This window comes from Thermochaetoides thermophila, assembly GCF_000221225.1.
Source record: "Thermochaetoides thermophila DSM 1495 unplaced genomic scaffold scf7180000011820, whole genome shotgun sequence".
Classification (NCBI taxonomy): domain Eukaryota; kingdom Fungi; phylum Ascomycota; class Sordariomycetes; order Sordariales; family Chaetomiaceae; genus Thermochaetoides; species Thermochaetoides thermophila.
In genome coordinates, this window is record NW_006383036.1 from 1,501,814 (window position 1) to 1,519,649 (window position 17,836).

Here is a 17,836-nt window from a genome sequence, read left to right on the forward strand (position 1 = left end):
CTGGGCTAAAGACAGATCAGACGAGGAGGAGACGGCCGACTAACACCGTGATTGAACCATCCTTCGAACTCTATCCCAAGCCGGCAGTTCTTGACCTTGACTGGTTATTACGAAAAGGATCATCATGAGAGAGCAAGGAAGCGAGAAAGAAGACAACAGAGGGCAAAGGAGCAAGACCATCGCGCCCAACGACGAGATTCGGTTCGGGCTATGGTCATTAGTAGGCCGTCGCGGGTACCCTGCCCAGAGGGCCGATTCTCTACATCAACAAGATCCGAGAATGCGTCAGTCTAACGGCAATATCGACGTGGGCAAATAGTATCTACCTTTGTTGAATGGAAGCTCGTCTCACAAAAACAGCCCAGGCAGTACGAGAGGGGTGGATAGTAAAATAAAAAAAAAAAAAAAAAACTACCCGGCCCAAGTAGAGCTCTTGGCACTGCGTGTGTGCAACACTTCTGCATCACTGGGTGAATCGATAGACATTCTACTTGCAGAAGCCGGTCTGCTGTGCTTTACTCAAGTCCACGACTTCACGGCTTTGATAATAAGTGATGCAAAAGGAGACCTTGATTCGATTGACAAAGATGAAATTCTTGCGCTGAGCTCAAGGTCAACATGCTAGAAAGGAAGGTCCATCATCTCGAGTCGCTTACCCGGAATACTCCTATAGAACCTCTAGGCAAGTGTAAGACTTCGGGATTACCTGGAACAATTGTGACGGGAACTACCAAAACACTAGACAACCTGGTGATAGAAGTCAACAGCTCAATCCAGACACCAGAAATAGGGCAGCCAAGTGACACGCCGGCTAATAGGTTGGGTCATTCTTCCAATACCCGTCCAGAGAAAGGCCTAGGCCAGGAAGACGGTAATAAGGATGGGGCAGACGCAACATGGGCGCCCAGACAAGAGGTGACCGAGGAGGATCGAGCGATTACGGGGCAGAGTGCTCAAGAATATTTAGCGGATATCCAGTAGCACAGGTACCAGCAAGCCAAAGCCAGAGAGTGCAATTGCGAATTCACGGAAGAACTTAACCTTGATAAAAGCCAACTGGATTAGACTAGAAGTGACCGGTCCCATGGGAGAAGCGGACACAACAGCTGGTTTTCTCATAACTACGTTCTCCGAAAACCACAGTACGTATGTCGAGGAAACGGTAAGCTTCAGATAAAAGAGGCACGACAAATGTGACAAAAAGGTCGGTTGAGCATGAGATACTATGAAACAGCATGAGAAAAATATTGTGATTTTGCCCGCGCTTCATTTGCATACAAGAACGGAAATAGTGCAACTCAAGCATAAATGTTCATACTTCTGGGAGAGTGTCAAAGGACTTGGAAGTGGTTGTGGCTCGTGCGCGCCCGCTGTCTAGGAGCTTTGGTGGGAAATGGGAGTGTTTGATTGGCTAGAAGACCAAAATAACCTTACGCGTGCTTGCTGGGACACCTCGATCCAAGCTGTCATGGGCATCACCGATTTTTTAGCTGGATCTTTGCCTGGACCAGCCTGCCACTAACCACGCCAATTCACGCGCCCGCGCGCCACACGACACACTTCTCCCCTGCAATCGCTTTTTCGACGTTGTCCCTGAACAACAGTGGTTGTGTCAACTCTGCCCACGTGTATCGAACTGGTTCAAAGGGAACGCACGACAATGTCGACACGCGGTGCTCCTCCTCCAAACCTCCCCGCGAAGGTCGCGGCGATCCCGCCCAATCAAACCCTCTACGTCACAAATCTGCCTTCCGCTAAGATCCAAAAAGAGGATCTACGAACCGCGCTTTACATGCTCTTTTCTACCTATGGCTCCGTGCTGGACGTCGTAGCGCTCAAGACAATGAAGATGCGTGGCCAGGCGCATATCGTTTATAAGGACATTCAAACAGCGACTATGGCAATGAGGGCACTCGATGGCTTCGAGTTCTTGGGCCGCCCGATGGTGAGAGCCCCTTGCCTGGCAACTGGTATTTGCGTCGCGTCGTGGACAGGTCGCTAATTCGATGCCAGAAAATCTCCTATGCGAAAGGAAAGTCCCACATTATCGCCAAGCTTGACGGCACCTTCAAACCTCCAACAGCGGCTAAGGAAGTCGAAGTCACAGACTTGCAGCACAGCATCTTCAATGCGCCAGTACCGGGCCAGCCCGGCTCTGTAACAGCTCCTGCAAAATCCAGCAGCCTTCCTCCCAAGCCGCCAGGTGGTGGCGACCAACCCATGCCAGACGTTGGGGCTACTGAAACTCGTGGCGTCAAGAGGCCGAGAGAGGAGGAGCTCGAAGAGGAGAGTGACCAAGATGTTGCCATGGAGGAGGAGAGTGACGAGGATTAATGATACCCCATACCAACCAACATCTGTATGTTTAATGTAATGTGCGCACGTCCACCTTCCCGTTTTTCTGTGTCTTCTCCCATTTGGCAAAGTTCGCTTTTCTACAGGCTACGACTCGAGCGCCAATTCCGGCGGTACCCATAGCCCAACGCAACCGCCAACTAGGCCGAGCCAGACCATCAAATAATTCTCTTTGGAACAGTCGAATCTCGACATCTGCTCGCCGAGGAGACAGGGATGGATAAAGAAGGATGGAACGCCAGTAACTGGGTGATGCTGCAGATAAGAGACAACGGGCAGAAGCAGAACGGTTTGTGTTAGTCTCGACCTCAAGACAAGGTTTGGCAACAAAGGAACAGCCCGGTTAACTCCAAAATGAAACATTCCGGAGAGAAAGGAAAGAGAAAAAAATAAAAGGGACAGCAGACAACATACGTCGACGGAGATGCCACCAATTTGTCCTGCATTACGCAAGCCGGCCTTGTACTGGTCTGGCACGAGTCTCCGAAAGACTGTGTCGATATGCAGCGGCGATTCGTCCACAGGCAGGTCGTGCAGGCTAAACCATAGACAAGGCACCTGGTATGTTGGATGCAGGTGGATCTCGTACTTGACGTAGCCACTGCTGACGGATTGGCTTAATGGTGCCGTTGATTTGGGCAGAACATCCTAGGTTGCAGCAACATACTGTGAGATACTACTGGTACTTTGATACTTGACTATTAGGTCCTTACCTGGTCTGCTTCTTCAGCCTCTATCATCTCTCTATCATTGAGATTGTCTTCATCAAAGGAAAAGTTGTCGAGGAATCTGGACAGGTCACCGTCATCTAACTCTCCTTCCAGCGGACGAATAATCTGAACAAATGTAGTGTACTCCTGGCCAAGTGAGAAATGGGTGTTAAGAGCTCGGCAGACACGCAATTTCCATTTCCTCCTGACAGGGCCGAGTTTAGCCCGGCAGTACCGCGATTCCAGGTAATGACAGACTTCGGCAAATTCATCGCCATTTAAGAAGGGATAGTCTTTGAAGTCAGATGAACGAGAGATGTGAGTGGCATTCATGGTTTTGTGTAGGTAGTATTGGTTTGCACTTGGAATCGGTTTGTATGGTTAGAGTTGCGATGAGCAGAGCCAGCAGTCTAATGAGATGTCGGGTCAGTGTCCGTGCAACTTATTATTATCATTATCATACAAAACCCTAGTTATTAGATGCCATACATCGTAAGTATTCACGATGTTGGTTTATTTTTGTTTTGTTTGTGGACATAAGGCCTCGACTTGTGTCCTGTTGGTTTCTGACGAGATGGAGGTTGAGCAAACGGAAGCCTGCCGCAGGGCTACAGTCCATGGATCCATAGATTCCAAAGAGATGTGGGGTGATAACCGATAAAGATGAAGTCCAGTCATGCCCCACAACCAGTATGCCCAGGGTTCAGGCAAGGTTTGTGTCTCCTACTTGGTAGTGAACAACACCAAAGCCCTCTCTGACTTCCATATGTCCACGAACACGGGTTTAAATCGAGAGACAAATGCTGTGTTCTCAAACAACCCTGGAGTATTATATACCTTTGTTTTTTCTCATCGGACTGGCACTCGGAGAGGGTTCTTCGCTGCCGTTTAAATGCCAAGCCATACACCAGGTATGGACCCCACACACGTGAAAGCCGCTGTGGAAACGCAGGGTTTCCATTTGGGTAGTTGGACCTTGATGAATCGTGTCTTTAGCGACGAGTCGACGACAGGAAACACTCGTCCTGATCGCAGGGGCCAGGCAGACTGCTAGCTTCGCCTTCATCTGATAGCCAAACCTGCTGGCCTGGAGGTTGCTCACATACTGTTTTTTTCTTCAGGACTCACCCCAAGAGATTTATTTTTGTATATCTTGGACCCGTTGAATTGGTATCAACGTGACGGTGTCGCATCTCTAACTTGGGTCGTTTGCATCTTCATTCCTCTTCGTCTCTTCTACTTCTGGCTGCCATTGGCGCCACCATGCATTGCCTGCTGCTTGCGTGCCTAATCCAATGAACGTTCGGGACCCGTTCAATATCCGCAACAATACCTTCAGCCAGACTCCTGCTATTTCCTCCTGGAAGCCGCGGCGCAACAGCAGACTTTCTGCTGCCGACAGAGCCCCTGTCTCTGCCCTGCATCACGTCCTGCGTGCCGCTGCCACCGCGACCCAGAACGCCGCCGCTGACGTCGTCCATTCGGCCCAGCAGGCGCTTTCTCCTGACGCTGTTGCTCAGAAGAAGCTCGCGGACGAAGAGAAAGGCACCCGAAAGCAGAATCACCACGCTATAACCTCAGCTGAGGAGCCAACACACCAGCACTCACAGCCCTATACTTCCAACATAGCCAAACATAAAGACCAGCCAAGTCTGACCGGCGACAATATGTCGTTCTCCATACCGCGCAATATGCCCTCTTTTTCCAGCCCCCAACGCGAGTTCGAGGACCGTTACTGGGTCGCAAAGTCCGCATCCCGCCAACGAAACACCGCCTCTGGAGTTCTTGGAGGTGTTCAGAATCTACTTTCCTCCCACTCATCTTCCAGCACATTGCCCATGTACAAGGACAAACCGTACGCATACCCTCCCAGCTCGGGCGGGAGATGGCGGCCCGCGTACAGGCGGAAGAGGACAAGTTTACTGTTGCTCTTGATCCTGGGGTTATTGCTGTGGTGGATGGGGATATTTTCTAGCCAGGAGGACGGAGGTGTGGTGTCAATTACCAACAGATGGAACTGGTTAGCACAAGAAGGGAGCAACGGAAAAAGAGACAAAAAGGTAGATTGGCTGAGAAGGAGGGAGCGAGTTGTGGAGGCAATGGAACTCAGTTGGGCTGCATATGAGAGATATGCCTGGGGTAAGTTGCACCCGGTGATGTGACCCTTTCATGCCTTGACTTTGCTGACAATGGTTATCTTGGGGGTTTTCCGGCGGGCAGGCTATGACGAGTTTCATCCAATCTCCAAGACGGGGAAGCAAATGGCGCCTAAAGGCTTGGGCTGGATTATCATCGACTCTCTCGACACGCTCATGTTAATGAACATGACCAAGCAGCTCACTCATGCACGCGAATGGCTGGCCAAATCTCACACATGGGACCAGGACCAAGATGTTAACGTATTTGAGACGACAATCCGTATGCTCGGCGGCCTGCTGTCAGCTCACTACCTCTCGACGACGTACCCCGAAATGGCGCCCTTGGCTGACGATGACCCCGGAGCCCCCGGAGAGGATCTGTACCTCGAGAAGGCCAAAGACCTAGCAGATAGGTTGATGGCAGGTTTTTCCTCGAAGTCGGGCATTCCATACGCCAGTGTTAACCTTGGAAAGATGGAGGGGATTCCGTCGCACGCCGACATGGGTGCATCGTCAACGGCTGAGACAACAACCCTCCAGCTTGAGTTCAAGTATCTTGCCAAGCTGACAGGCGAGAAAGAGTTCTGGGACAAGGTAGAGAAGGTCATGCAGGTGGTTGATGACAATGGAGCCAAGGACGGACTTGTTCCCATCTACATTTTCCCCACGACTGGCAAGTTCCATACGCAAAATATCCGACTCGGCAGTCGCGGCGACTCGTATTATGAATACTTGATCAAGCAGTACTTGCAAACCAACAAGCAGGAGAAGGTGTACTTGGACATGTGGCAGGAAGCATTGCAAGGAGTTCGCAAACACCTGGTCACATACACGCGTCCGTCCCGGTTTACGATCATTGGCGAAAGACCGAGTGGACTGACCGGAGACTTGTCTCCCAAGATGGATCACTTAGTCTGCTTCATGCCAGGCACCATCGCGCTGGCCGCTACGGGTGGGCTGCCACTGAAGGAAGCTAGAAAGTTGCCCACGTGGACACAACAGAATGAGGCCGATATCCAGCTGGCACGCGAGCTGATGCTGACGTGTTGGGGCATGTACAAGTATATGGCAACGGGACTGGCAGCCGAGATCACGTACTTCAACATTGATAACCCGCCGCTCCCAGAGTCGGCGCCGCACAACCCTCCAGAGGACCTTGATCCGTCCCCTGATGCTGAATGGCGCAAGGATTTCTCAGTCAAGCAGTACGACAGCCACAATCTGCAGCGCCCAGAAACGGTCGAGAGCCTGTTTTACATGTGGCGCATCACGGGTGATGTCAAGTACCGCGAGTGGGGCTGGGAAATCTTCAAGAGTTTCATAAATTACACAGCTGTCGAAGACAGCGGTGGCTTCACCAGCCTGTCCAACGCCAACGTCATCCCACCCACGATGCGTGACAACATGGAGAGCTTCTGGCTCGCCGAGACACTTAAGTACTTCTACCTGCTCTTTTCGCCAAACGATTTGCTGCCGTTGGATAAAATTGTGTTCAACACCGAAGCACATCCACTTCCTCGCTTTGATATGGGTCCACTCTTCTCGACAGGTTGGACGAGAAAGCCAAGGGATGCTGATGGGAAGATAATTCGATCTTGATATGATGCCAGAGTGGAAGATAAAAACTTGATTGTTGAAGGGTTTGATGACACGATAGACAACGACTGTAACTCCCTCTTTCTGTACATGCCATGAAGAAACGTCGATATCATCCTACCTAGTACTGGGGAATTGAGTATAGCCAACGACAGCATCTATATCGCTGCTACAAATTGAACAAGGACGACTGAATTGATAGGAACGAACCTTTCCGTGCAGGGTTAGGGTTATAAATATGCCTACATAAGTTCTGTTGGCCGGCCCACCGGTAGCAAAGCGGGGCCCTGTCCCCGCCCGCGGTGGTTGCCGTTTGATAACCGGGGCGGATAAGGCACCCGCTCACTGTGCCCACGCAGCCCTCACAAGTTTGGGGGGTCGCAGCGGAGCTCTGGGCCCCAAGCAGCCGTTCTCCTCTTCCTTTTTAAGGCTGACTGTTCTGTTTGTAACGACTGGTCGGATCAATGCGACCTAACCCTACCTACATAGGTATGGACCTACACGCAGGCTCAGCTGGACTTGGCCGCAGCCAAGCAGCAAGCTGAGCCGCTTTTTTATCAGGGCTCCGCCCTCCGAACAGTTGCGAGAGGCGCTCTGGATTCTGGGTTCTGATGATTTGATATCTCTCTAATCTCCCCAGCCCTCGTTACTGTGTGCACTAAACAGTCCCCTTATCTGCCAAAGCAACCTGGCCGAATCCCCGAAACCCAACGCCTGGGCCGAGGTCAGACATGCATGTGCGGTTCCTGGAGTGCGCTCCGAGTGCGTGTGCCTAGCACAACGACAGCGCGTGGTTTGGGCTAGACTTTCGCGCAAGTCCTAATCCATAAGAGAGACTAGGACGTACCTGAGGAAGCATCCGTCTTGCCGACATCCACTTCCAGCCTCATGGCGGCCTGAGTGGATCTTGGATCATTGGATGGTTGGAGAGTGAAGATCGACAATCCGTGAGTCTTTCATGCTTGTCATAGTGCCTACAGCACATCGCCGGCATCCAGGGTCCAATCAAGCCCCAAGACCGTCGGCCTGAACGGAATCTGGACTCGCGTGAGTGAGCAACGGCCGAGTTTGGACCGTCCCTATCAGCTCCAGAGCTCTGCCGTCTTACCCTTCTTCATTTTGCCTTATCTAACGTGCTTGACGCTCTAAGCTCCTTTAATCGTTGCATCTTCCCAATCTACGCCGCCTCTACCTTCATCTCGCAGCCAATTGATGATGAAACGATGCCTACATCCAACAACGTCGAGATGGCCAACATGAACCAGGGCCGGGAGACAGGCACGTCTCCTGCTCCCTCAAGAAGCTCCAACAATAAAAAGAAGAAGGACTCTTGGCCTGGCAGTACAAGCACAAGCATTCGCCATGATAGTGCGACTAGCGGCGTTGTGCTAGGCACAAGCTATCCCATTTACGATCCTGACAACACTAGCCAAAGCTATCAACACTTCCGCCGTCAGTCCTACCGCCAGAGCTACCAGTTCAAGTCAGTCCAGGAGAAAGAGAGTCCTTTTCGACGATGGCTCGACTCCTTTCGTCGGGACCCCGGCCGGAGGATCGCTCCTCCTGACTTTGTAGCGCACGCTGCGACAGATGAGGAAGACGAGTACTGCGATGCCGAGGATTCTGGGGAGAGGAGACGACGTTACTACTTCGACTTGCATGCGGCCAATGTAAACACGGCCAACACGCTGCTGTCGAGGGAGCTGAAGGGCAGACATATGCAGATGATCGCCATCGGCGGAAGTATTGGTGAGTTACTCTCATCGTCATATAATGGTTATTGAATGGAATGAGAATGGCATTCTGACATTCTCGGTGACAAGGCACTGGACTCTTCGTTGCCTCGGGGAAGTCGCTCAGCACAGGCGGTCCGGCTTCACTCCTGATCGCCTATGGCTTCGTCGGGGTCATGCTCTACTGTACTATCCAGGCCTTGGGTGAACTGGCCGTCACCTTCCCGGTTGCTGGCTCATTCTCAGCCTATTCTACTCGTTTTCTCGACCCTGCCTGGGGGTTTGCCATGGGATGGAAGTGAGTTTTGCCCCTTGACCTTCAGCCCTAACGTCACCCGTAAAAACTAAGACGGTTGACCATTTTGTTTTAGCTACGCGTTACAATGGCTCACGGTGCTGCCCCTTGAAATCATCGCTGCATCTATTACAGTTGGCTACTGGAATAGTGATATCCCTCGCTCCGTCTTCATCACAATATTCCTTCTCGCAATTCTGATCATCAACCTCTTCGGCGTTAAGATCTATGGCGAAGCCGAGTTCACATTTGCCTTGGTCAAAATCACAGCAGTTATAGGTTTCATGTAAGTTTTGCTTTACCCCTTGTTCGCGCATCCCCCCCCCCCCGCCCGGGCGACATCATCCTTTTGCTTACTCCTCCTATGCAGACTTCTTGGTATTGTCATCAACATCGGCGGCACGCCTACCTCCGGCTACATTGGTGGTACTTATTGGCGCGACCCTGGTGCCTTCCACAACGGCTTCAAAGGTTTGTGTGCCGTCTTTGTCACTGCTGCCTTCGCCTTTACCGGAACAGAGCTCGTCGGCCTGGCCGCTGCCGAGGCCGTCAACCCTCGTAAATCTCTCCCTACGGCAATTAAACAAGTTTTTTGGCGTATCACTCTTTTCTATGTCGTCTCTCTCACCTTAATTGGCCTGCTTGTACCCTACAATCACCCTCGCTTACTCCACTCTTCCAACCCGCTATCCTCCGGCTCCGGCGACAACTCATACTCCTCGGCATCCCCTTTTGTCATTGCCATCGAATCGGCGGGTATTACAGTCCTCCCTGCGGTTATGAACTCCGTCATTCTCGTCGCTGTCCTTTCTGTTGGCAACTCCGCTGTCTTCGGGTCCTCCCGAACGCTGGCTGCCCTTGCCGATCAGGGTCAGGCGCCTCGCATTCTAGGTTATGTCGACCGCCGCGGCCGGCCCTTAGTGGCCATCTTCGTTGCTGGTGCCGTGGGGTTACTGGGATATCTGGCCGCGGGCCTGCCTCCTCGCCAGGCCGACGTGCTTGACTGGCTTCTAGCCGTCTCCGCTCTCTCTTCCATCTTCACCTGGGGCTCAATTTGTCTGGCCCACATCCGTTTCCGCAAGGCATGGGCTTATCATAAGAAGAAGCTAAGCGATTTGGCATTTGTATCGCAAGTCGGCGTGATCGGATCATGGGTCGGCCTGCTCCTGAACGTGCTGGTACTGGTCGCACAGTTCTGGATCGCCGCATGGCCCATTACGAGTGATGGGACAGTCGTGAAAAAGCCGGGACAAGCGGTTCTGAGTACGGCTGACAAGGGCATTATGCAAGCAGCAACGGCGGGCGTAGGGGAACAGGCGGGCATGTCGGCGTCGGAGGTTGTTCAGAACTTCTTTTTGCAGTACTTGTGCGCGCCGATTGTCGGGGCGTTTTATCTTGGGTATAAGTTGTGGTATCGCACGAGTATTGTCAAGATTGAGGATATCGACATCGAGACGGGAAGACGGGACTTTAAGCTGCCGATTCTGATCGCCCATGAGCGAGCTGAAAGGAGGGCCTGGCCTACGTGGAAGAAGGTTTACAAGTTTCTATGTTAATCTTTGCATATCGTTGCTATTCTTCTATCATGCAAGGCGGGGTAAATTGTGGAGCTGTAACTTTTCTTTGTGGTTGATACGATTCAAGTCGTTGGACTCGAGGTCTGAGGTTCATTAGTTGGCTCGTCTTTGCGTGCTAGAACGATATCATTGTTCTAGGGACTGTTATGTTGAGAGATTGCTTCCTGTAGATACCCGGTGTTCTATGACCATAATGAAGTATCATCAATTTGAAAGCACATACTCTCCGTGCATGTTTCTATTCGGACAAACGCGAGCTTTGGGTCGATATGTTAAAACACATTATTACACAAACGGGATATTATGGAAGGTAGAAGAAGCTCATCATATTGATCAGCTACTAGTCGTAAACAAAGTCCAAACAAACATTCAGGGTATGCCTGCATCGATCCTAATCACCCTCACACGCAACTCCGTAAAAGGTTAGCTCAATACTGAAACAACAGTTGATGCTTACAACATTTCACCGTCTTTTAAAGGTGAAATGAGGATAAGCGCAAATCCTCATGGCAAAGGTATCTCCCTAGCATACGTGTTCTCGTCAATCCTGAAGGCAGCAACCAATCGTCAAACGCCTCGTCTCTGGTGCGATATTCCTACTGAAATGCATAGGTACGATTTAAAAGTCCCAAAAATTATCCGACTTGGCCGGGGGACCACGACTCTTCTTCACCGGAGCAGGCTCTTCATCCTCGCCGGTAAACCAGGCGCGACTGGAACCCTTCTTGCCACCCATGCCATCGCCGCCAATGGCGATACGGTGCTCGTCAGGGCCGAGCCTGCCTCCAGGCTTGCTATTTTCCTTTTGCGGAGACTCATCATGGGGCGCCCAGCTGGGCTGGATCATGGACACCGCCTTCTTGCGGTGCTCAGGAACCTTAGCAGGCTCGGAAGTGCCGTTGTGGTGCGGCGAGCTATCGGTCAAATCAAAGTGAGCACCAAAGTCCTTCAGACGGTCCTTTGCGTTGGCGACTTTGACCGAAGGCTTCTCAGGGACATCATCTTTAGCGTCATCTGTGATGGGCAGTCGGTTCTCGAACAGATGCTTGCTGTGAACGCTGCTACGAGTCGGGCGAGATCTCTGCTCCTCCGTCTGCTCCCCATCATCAACAAACTCGAAGTGAGCCTCGTTATCACGCCGGGGTTTGGGCACTGGAGCATTCGGGTTAGGGGTATTGGGAAGTAGCTCGTTATCGGGGCCCCAGTGACGGATGTCGCGGGCACGGTGACCGCCCTTCATGGCAATGGGCTTTTGGGGAGTTGTGAAATCCTCAAAGGACCACGAGCTCTCATGCACCGTCTTCTTGCCCGTTGCCGGCTTCGGGGCTGGTGGTGCAGGGGTCTCGGAACCGTCGTCGAAGTCGAAGTGCTCGTATTTCTTAGGATCCGGGCGCACAAACCGGCCGGCCGACGGCTTCCTCTCATGCGTCTCAGGGGTGTCATCAGCGACTTCCTCATCGAAGATGCGCTGGGGCTGGAAGTTCTTGCCAGCGCCGACCTTAGGGGCGATGACCTTGCCAGGTGAGTGCGAACGACCACGGCCCTCACTAGGCGAACCGGGCTCGTCGACGGGCTCATCACCCAGGATTTCAGTGAAAGAGCGCTGACGGGGCCTCGTACGCGAAACACTGGCCTTGCTTGGGGACTCAGAGCGATTGCGACCGTCGGTGGGAGACTCGGGGTCCTGGGGCTCATCCCCGAGAATCTCGGTGAAGGAGCGCTGGCGGGGCCTACGGCCCGCGTAAGGAGAGACGACGGTAGCAGGAGTGCTCTCCAACTCCTCGCGCGGCGCAAACAGCTCCAGAGTCGCATGAGGGTCGCGCATGGCATTGGTTGAGCCACCACGCGAGCGAGTAGGCAGAGTTTGGGTGGCAGCGGCAGCGGCGCCTTGGCCTTGAACGCATTTTGTGATCAGGTTGATCTGTTCCTTGGCGTCGCGAATAGGCCAGTTTGCGCCAGAACGGCCTATAACTTCAACCTGCTTGAGCAGACAGCCCTGGTCCCAGCTTTGGCGAATCTGAGTAATCTTGCCATCGCTGTTGAACGTCACAATGTGGATCTAAGGCGGCAGCGTCAGCCAAAGAGTCGACGAAGTGGCCTATCAAAGAAAACCTACAATGGGAAGTGTGACGACACGGTCGGCAAGGAAGTTATCGTCCATGCCCGGGAGATAGGGACCGCCGCTGCTGACAAACTCGAGGATAGTCTCGGCCTCAAATACGAGCACATTGCCGCCCTCTACCGCAGAGAGAGCATCCTCCTTCTTCTTGTTGATCCTGTTGCGCACAGTAGAGAGGTGCTTGATAATTTCTGTGGCGCCGACGATGCTGGTAGTGGTGGTCACATAGTGCAGCGACGCGTCGTCTGCAAGAGCCGACGTGTTCGGCGCAGCGAGGAACTTCTTGTAAACCGCCTGCAGCGCCATGTCGTGGAGAGCCTGAGAGGCGAGTCGATATCTGGCAGACCGTAAATAGATACGAATTACTTGTACTTAGCAGATGGGCGTTGCCAAAACAGCAACAGGTGCCGATTTTGGGGGGGGGGGAGAGGGAGGGAAGAGATTGACAGCGATCCGGATGTGACGTCTAGGTCAGAACGGGGAGCAGAGTGCGCTGCTTAGGATTGGGGAACAACAGGCGCAAAGTCGAGAGTCAAGAGGTCGCGTAAAAGGAAGCGAGTCCCAGGAAAAGAAAAGAAAGCGGGGTCTGGGCCCTTGGAGAGAAAGGGGGGAAAAACGAAAAGGAAAATGAATGGAAGGCCCGGGATCTCAGAGGAAGGAGGACGCAGAATGATGCATGCATGGGGCCTGGGGAAGGGGCCCAGGGGGGCAACGCGGTCTCCATCTTTGTACTTACACGGTACCAGTAGCTTGGCGGGCCCCTCGTGCTGCCGGCGTGTTATTATTTACAAACAAACTAGGATGTCTTATGCAAGGCGACATGCGCACAGAAAGGATGCACCAATATACTCACTAGCCTGGCCTGACCAGAACATTGAGCCCAGGAATGCACGGCTGTTTTAGACTCACCCTATCTGTATACAGAGCTACCGGTATCAGGCCGTAGCTCGCTATCAAGACCGACAGTTACACCCCAACCCCACATGCTTCCAACACTCAATGCCGAGCAAAATTTGGGCAAAACAAAAAATGATCGACTTTTCACTCAAAGCAACAAGCCGACAAGGTAAACCTACACTTCTATGTATTTGCTTATTCACAATCGGTACCAGCCGTGGCCTTTCTTCTACCTTTTCGCCATTCCAGTCCCTGAGCGCTGCCGCAAGCCACACCCGCTGATTTGCGCTATGGAGCTGTGTCGTCCATTGCGGACCAGAGCCCCGCGAACGTTTTGTTTCAGGGTGCGCGCAAGCCCCACCGACCAAGCATGGCTGCAGGGGTCGGCTGCCATGCTCAAAATATATGCTAACGCTAACAGGCTAGCGTGACTTGGCTTCCATGCGTGAACCTGCCTCAAGAGCGTTGTGCACCCCATGGCCCTCCAACGTCTAGCGCGGCCAACAACTGTGTGGATGACTATTTTGTTGTTGAGAGATTGTTTCTCGAGGCTCACCAAAAATCTCAAAAACTTGCTTCCCACGTTGAAAAAATAGTTCAGCTTATGTAGGATCGGCGCGCGACTTGCACACTCCAGATGTACTAGTACATCATACAGGGGATTGCAATCTTCCTCGGCGCCTCAACCCATGCAACTTGATGCGGTGCTCTTCCTCCAGCGACCGATCCTACACCAGATCATCTGTCACTCGATTATCTCGTAGTAGCACGACATATGTAGTTGGGATCGGGTCTTACACTACACCGGAGAATAACATGCACCTCGGTTTGAAGCATGTGATACTGCCACTAACACTGTTCTCCATGTCCCAAGTTGTAAAGGATACCTCTCTCTTCCAGACGACTAGAAGACCCTCAGATCCTAACCACCTAACCAACAATACAGCAAGACTACCAAAATATCAAGACGCCTTCCGTCTCTAAGTCATCAAACACAAGCTTCAGGTGAACCATGACCTGTAATCAAGTATATAGGCGCTGTGCAGCCGATCTCATTACAGCTGGGTCAAAAGCCACTTTTCTGGACCAACTCACCCCAATTGACTGAGCCTTGCCCGTCCGGGTAATCAAATTTGCTGAATTTTGTATTTTGTCTTTGGCTGATTGCTGTTAGCCTGCCTCTGTTGTGGCTTAGTATGTTGGAAATGCTAATATATCAAGAACCTGGCATCTTTTGATAAAGAGCAAGTACTCATTCCTGTCGTCGAGCCTGGTCAGAAAAGTTAGGTCTCCAATGACACTTAGGACAATTCATTATGCAAACATCATTATCTTATTCTTTGACGTTGTCTTACTCCTGAAATTTTTTTTTTTGGAGCGATAGCCTGATTGTCCTCTTGTTCTGCCAGTATCATCTTCAGATCTTCCGTGACAATGACCTTAAACAAAACGCCAACAGACCCTAAAACAGGCCGCTGACAACTCATACCCTCATGAATCATGACACATACAGTGGCTTGCAACATCTCCCCTTATCAACTCACACACAGGTCGACTAATCCGGAACTTATCTAATCATTTTTTTTCTATCGTCACAACCACGCATGTACCCGGTGCTGGACAGATAAAAACTTGATGAAATTGCATCGTGCTCTTGCAAAACATACTACTTCTCTGAGGTGTTTGACAATATCGAAGTTCATTCCAAAATCAACCTCAAACCTGCTATAAACCGAGAAATCGTTCGCTAAGATCCCCTGCCGTAACTATAAAAACGCACAAGCTGAAGAGCACCCTCTCTAGCTATGAATCGTCTCTCACAAAGGCACGACGCCAACCATCTCACTCTCCTACCTCGCGATCGTCAGACCAGTCCACATACCTCACGATCCTCCAGTGCCAGGTGGCGTGGCGCACCTGTTTGCCCCAGATGTACAAGGGAATCCAACAGAGCAATACAGCGGCCGAAATGGCACCCATGGTACCATATGCGTTGAGATATCCTGATTGAGTGACCCAAGTATTGGTGTAGAAGGACAGCAAGAAGCCAAATAAAGATTTGAAGCCCATGACAGCCAGTGTCACCTCGCCGGCAACGGGCCGATAAGCATCAATCACATACACAAGGGCGATATTTGTGCCTTGAACGATGGCGAAGTTCACTTTTTTGTTGTCAGGACCAAGATTCCTTAAGAATTTTCAGAAAATGGAGGACAAGAAAAGGGGACCTACACAACGCAATGCCAACAGTAGATAGCATCCAATGTATCTTGTGATGTACACCTGCACCGAACAAGACGAGTCCCAACGGTGCGGTGATCATGGCCGGGATCATGGCTGGGAGCCGCATTTCAGGGTTACGGATGCCCTCATTGCGCCGGGTAAACCAGTCCGCCACCTTGTCACCAAACTTGCCGCCTACAGGAATGCCAACAAGCGAGCCAATGATGGCCGCGACAAAACAAAGTCCGACTTGGTAAGATTCAAAATCTGGATTGTTCTTGGTTAGGAATCAGCCATGATTATGCAGATTAGCGGAAAGACTTGAGAGCACATACGGTAAGTTCTCTCGAAAGCAACTTCGACATTCGATGTCATAGCTACCAAAAAACCGATCGTTGCGGCTTCGACCAATGCCACCCACAGCACGGGTGGCAAGCAAATCAGCCCCAACGGCCGTAGCACAAGCTTGGCCAGACTTTCGCTCGTGAAAGTGCCATGGAAAACCTTGAGGGTCTGGAGATAGGTATTTTTGGGAGGAATATGACTAGAGGTAGTGGCCTTCTCAGCATCTTTTTTAGGATCTGACAAAGCAAAGTTCTTCTCGACTTTCTCTGAGGAGGAGGTGGCGTCAGAGGAAGAACCCGATCCAGCTGAGGAGTCAGTCTTGCTCTCGCCAAGAGAACTGTTCCGAGTATAGGCAGTCTCTGGAAAGGCGAAGATGGCAAAGAGATGAACAAGCCCAATCAGAGCTGACGCAACTTGGAAGATAACACGCCAGTGGTGGTGGATCGTGATCAACCTATGTCAATATGACGAAGGTCTCATCAGCATTGGATATGTTAAACCCGGGGTAGTGGACAAGGGGTTCTACCCAGAGATAACCAAGCCGACGGCAGCTCCAACAGAAAGAAAAGAGCTATAGAATGCCATGACTGTGCCACGCTCGTGAAGAAAATAGATGTCGGCAATCGTTATCGGCGCTGTTTGCAGATTGGGAGTTAGTGATCTCTGCTACATCCTAACAACGTGAATGCGTGGTCGTACCAACTGTCTCGGCAGCGCCAGCCCCAAATCCCATCAGGATACGTCCAGCAAGGAAACCCCCATAACTGTGCTCGAAACTTAGCCAGATGGCAGTTGCCTAATATCTATCAACATGTGTTCCATAGCAATCGTGGGATCAAGTATATACCTACAAAGTAGATCAGATAGCTGAGAACATAAATCGGCCGCCGACCATATTTGTTCGCAACAGGCACCCAAATAAAATTACCAACTCCTTGTAAGAGCGCAGTTGTAGTAAAGAAATAGGCGACTTTGGCTACTGACGAGCCGAACAGACGTGGATTCTTTGCAGGATGCGCTCCTGGGAAGAAGTCCATGGTTATGTTCACCATAGCAATAAATGGGCCAGCGGCAAGAAAGTTACACATCATCATGGCGATGGAGATAACTGTCCCGGCAGATGTTAGTGGCTCAATATCTCTGTCTTTTCCTTTTTTTTTTACCAACCAGTTGCCATGTAGTGCTTGTACCATTGTGGCCTGTTACTTGTTAGTGGTTACTCCCTGGGGAATATATGACAAGGACAAACACACCAGTTGAGAGGATCATTAGGATCAGCTGAAGGTGTTGGAATTAGAATGATCTCATTCGTTCTGTGGTCACGAAGGCGAACGTTTCCCAGTGTTCTTTTGCGACCTGTTTTGAGATCATCTGCATGAACGTTGTCATCTATCTTCCATGTCTTCGAGTTTTGCATTTGTAGTGCCATAATGTTGTACTCGGGAATAGACCAAATATTGGAATCCAAACCAGAGGTTAGATAAGGTTAGGCAATCCTTTCGATATGGTGAGAATGTAACTCTGGAGATGAAAATGTGAAATGAAGGGCTTCTTGGAAACAGTTGGCTTTATAGATTTAGGAGGGCCCTGGCTGTCAAGTTTGGCAAGTTTGTGGTTACTCTTTTAATTTGGGAGCTTTGATAACCATGTCCCTATTTATCAGACAACAATTACTATGTTTAGATGATAGGAAGTTACAATTTGGGGATTACTGGACCAGGAGGCCTATGCTTACCATATTCTCTTCATCTATGAGATCTAGTCGATAATAGCCTTCGAATAGATGAGAGCGTTAGATGTGACAGAACCAAGATGGAATTGTGCTATACTATCTAGGTAACCTCCTCG

The 17,836-nt window shown here is 51.1% G+C and overlaps 4 protein-coding genes across 4 annotated transcripts; 2 read left to right on the forward strand and 2 right to left on the reverse strand.

The window, feature by feature from the left end:
- Positions 1 to 1,660: 1,660 nt before the first annotated feature.
- Positions 1,661 to 2,334, forward strand: CTHT_0054050 (U2 small nuclear ribonucleoprotein B'-like protein; the record flags this gene model as incomplete). Its single annotated transcript, XM_006695677.1, has 2 exons — positions 1,661 to 1,945; positions 2,014 to 2,334. The coding sequence occupies 2 exons, from the start codon at positions 1,661 to 1,663 to the stop codon at positions 2,332 to 2,334; spliced, it is 606 nt and encodes a 201-aa protein (XP_006695740.1).
- A 2,026-nt stretch (positions 2,335 to 4,360) lies between these two features.
- CTHT_0054060 (mannosyl-oligosaccharide 1,2-alpha-mannosidase-like protein) lies at positions 4,361 to 10,383 on the forward strand (the record flags this gene model as incomplete). Its single annotated transcript, XM_006695678.1, has 8 exons — positions 4,361 to 5,204; positions 5,286 to 6,639; positions 7,466 to 7,523; positions 7,771 to 7,850; positions 7,950 to 8,548; positions 8,623 to 8,830; positions 8,904 to 9,113; positions 9,198 to 10,383. The coding sequence occupies 8 exons, from the start codon at positions 4,361 to 4,363 to the stop codon at positions 10,381 to 10,383; spliced, it is 4,539 nt and encodes a 1,512-aa protein (XP_006695741.1).
- Positions 10,384 to 11,023: 640 nt separating this feature from the next.
- Positions 11,024 to 12,829, reverse strand: CTHT_0054070 (uncharacterized protein; the record flags this gene model as incomplete). The annotated part of the gene is made up of 2 exons (XM_006695679.1): positions 11,024 to 12,463; positions 12,521 to 12,829. 2 exons carry the CDS (start codon positions 12,827 to 12,829, stop codon positions 11,024 to 11,026), a joined length of 1,749 nt encoding a protein of 582 aa, XP_006695742.1.
- A 2,433-nt stretch (positions 12,830 to 15,262) lies between these two features.
- Positions 15,263 to 17,417, reverse strand: CTHT_0054080 (uncharacterized protein; the record flags this gene model as incomplete). The annotated part of the gene is made up of 9 exons (XM_006695680.1): positions 15,263 to 15,582; positions 15,710 to 15,910; positions 15,979 to 16,442; positions 16,515 to 16,623; positions 16,688 to 16,784; positions 16,840 to 17,096; positions 17,156 to 17,187; positions 17,242 to 17,266; positions 17,345 to 17,417. 9 exons carry the CDS (start codon positions 17,415 to 17,417, stop codon positions 15,263 to 15,265), a joined length of 1,578 nt encoding a protein of 525 aa, XP_006695743.1.
- Positions 17,418 to 17,836: the final 419 nt, after the last annotated feature.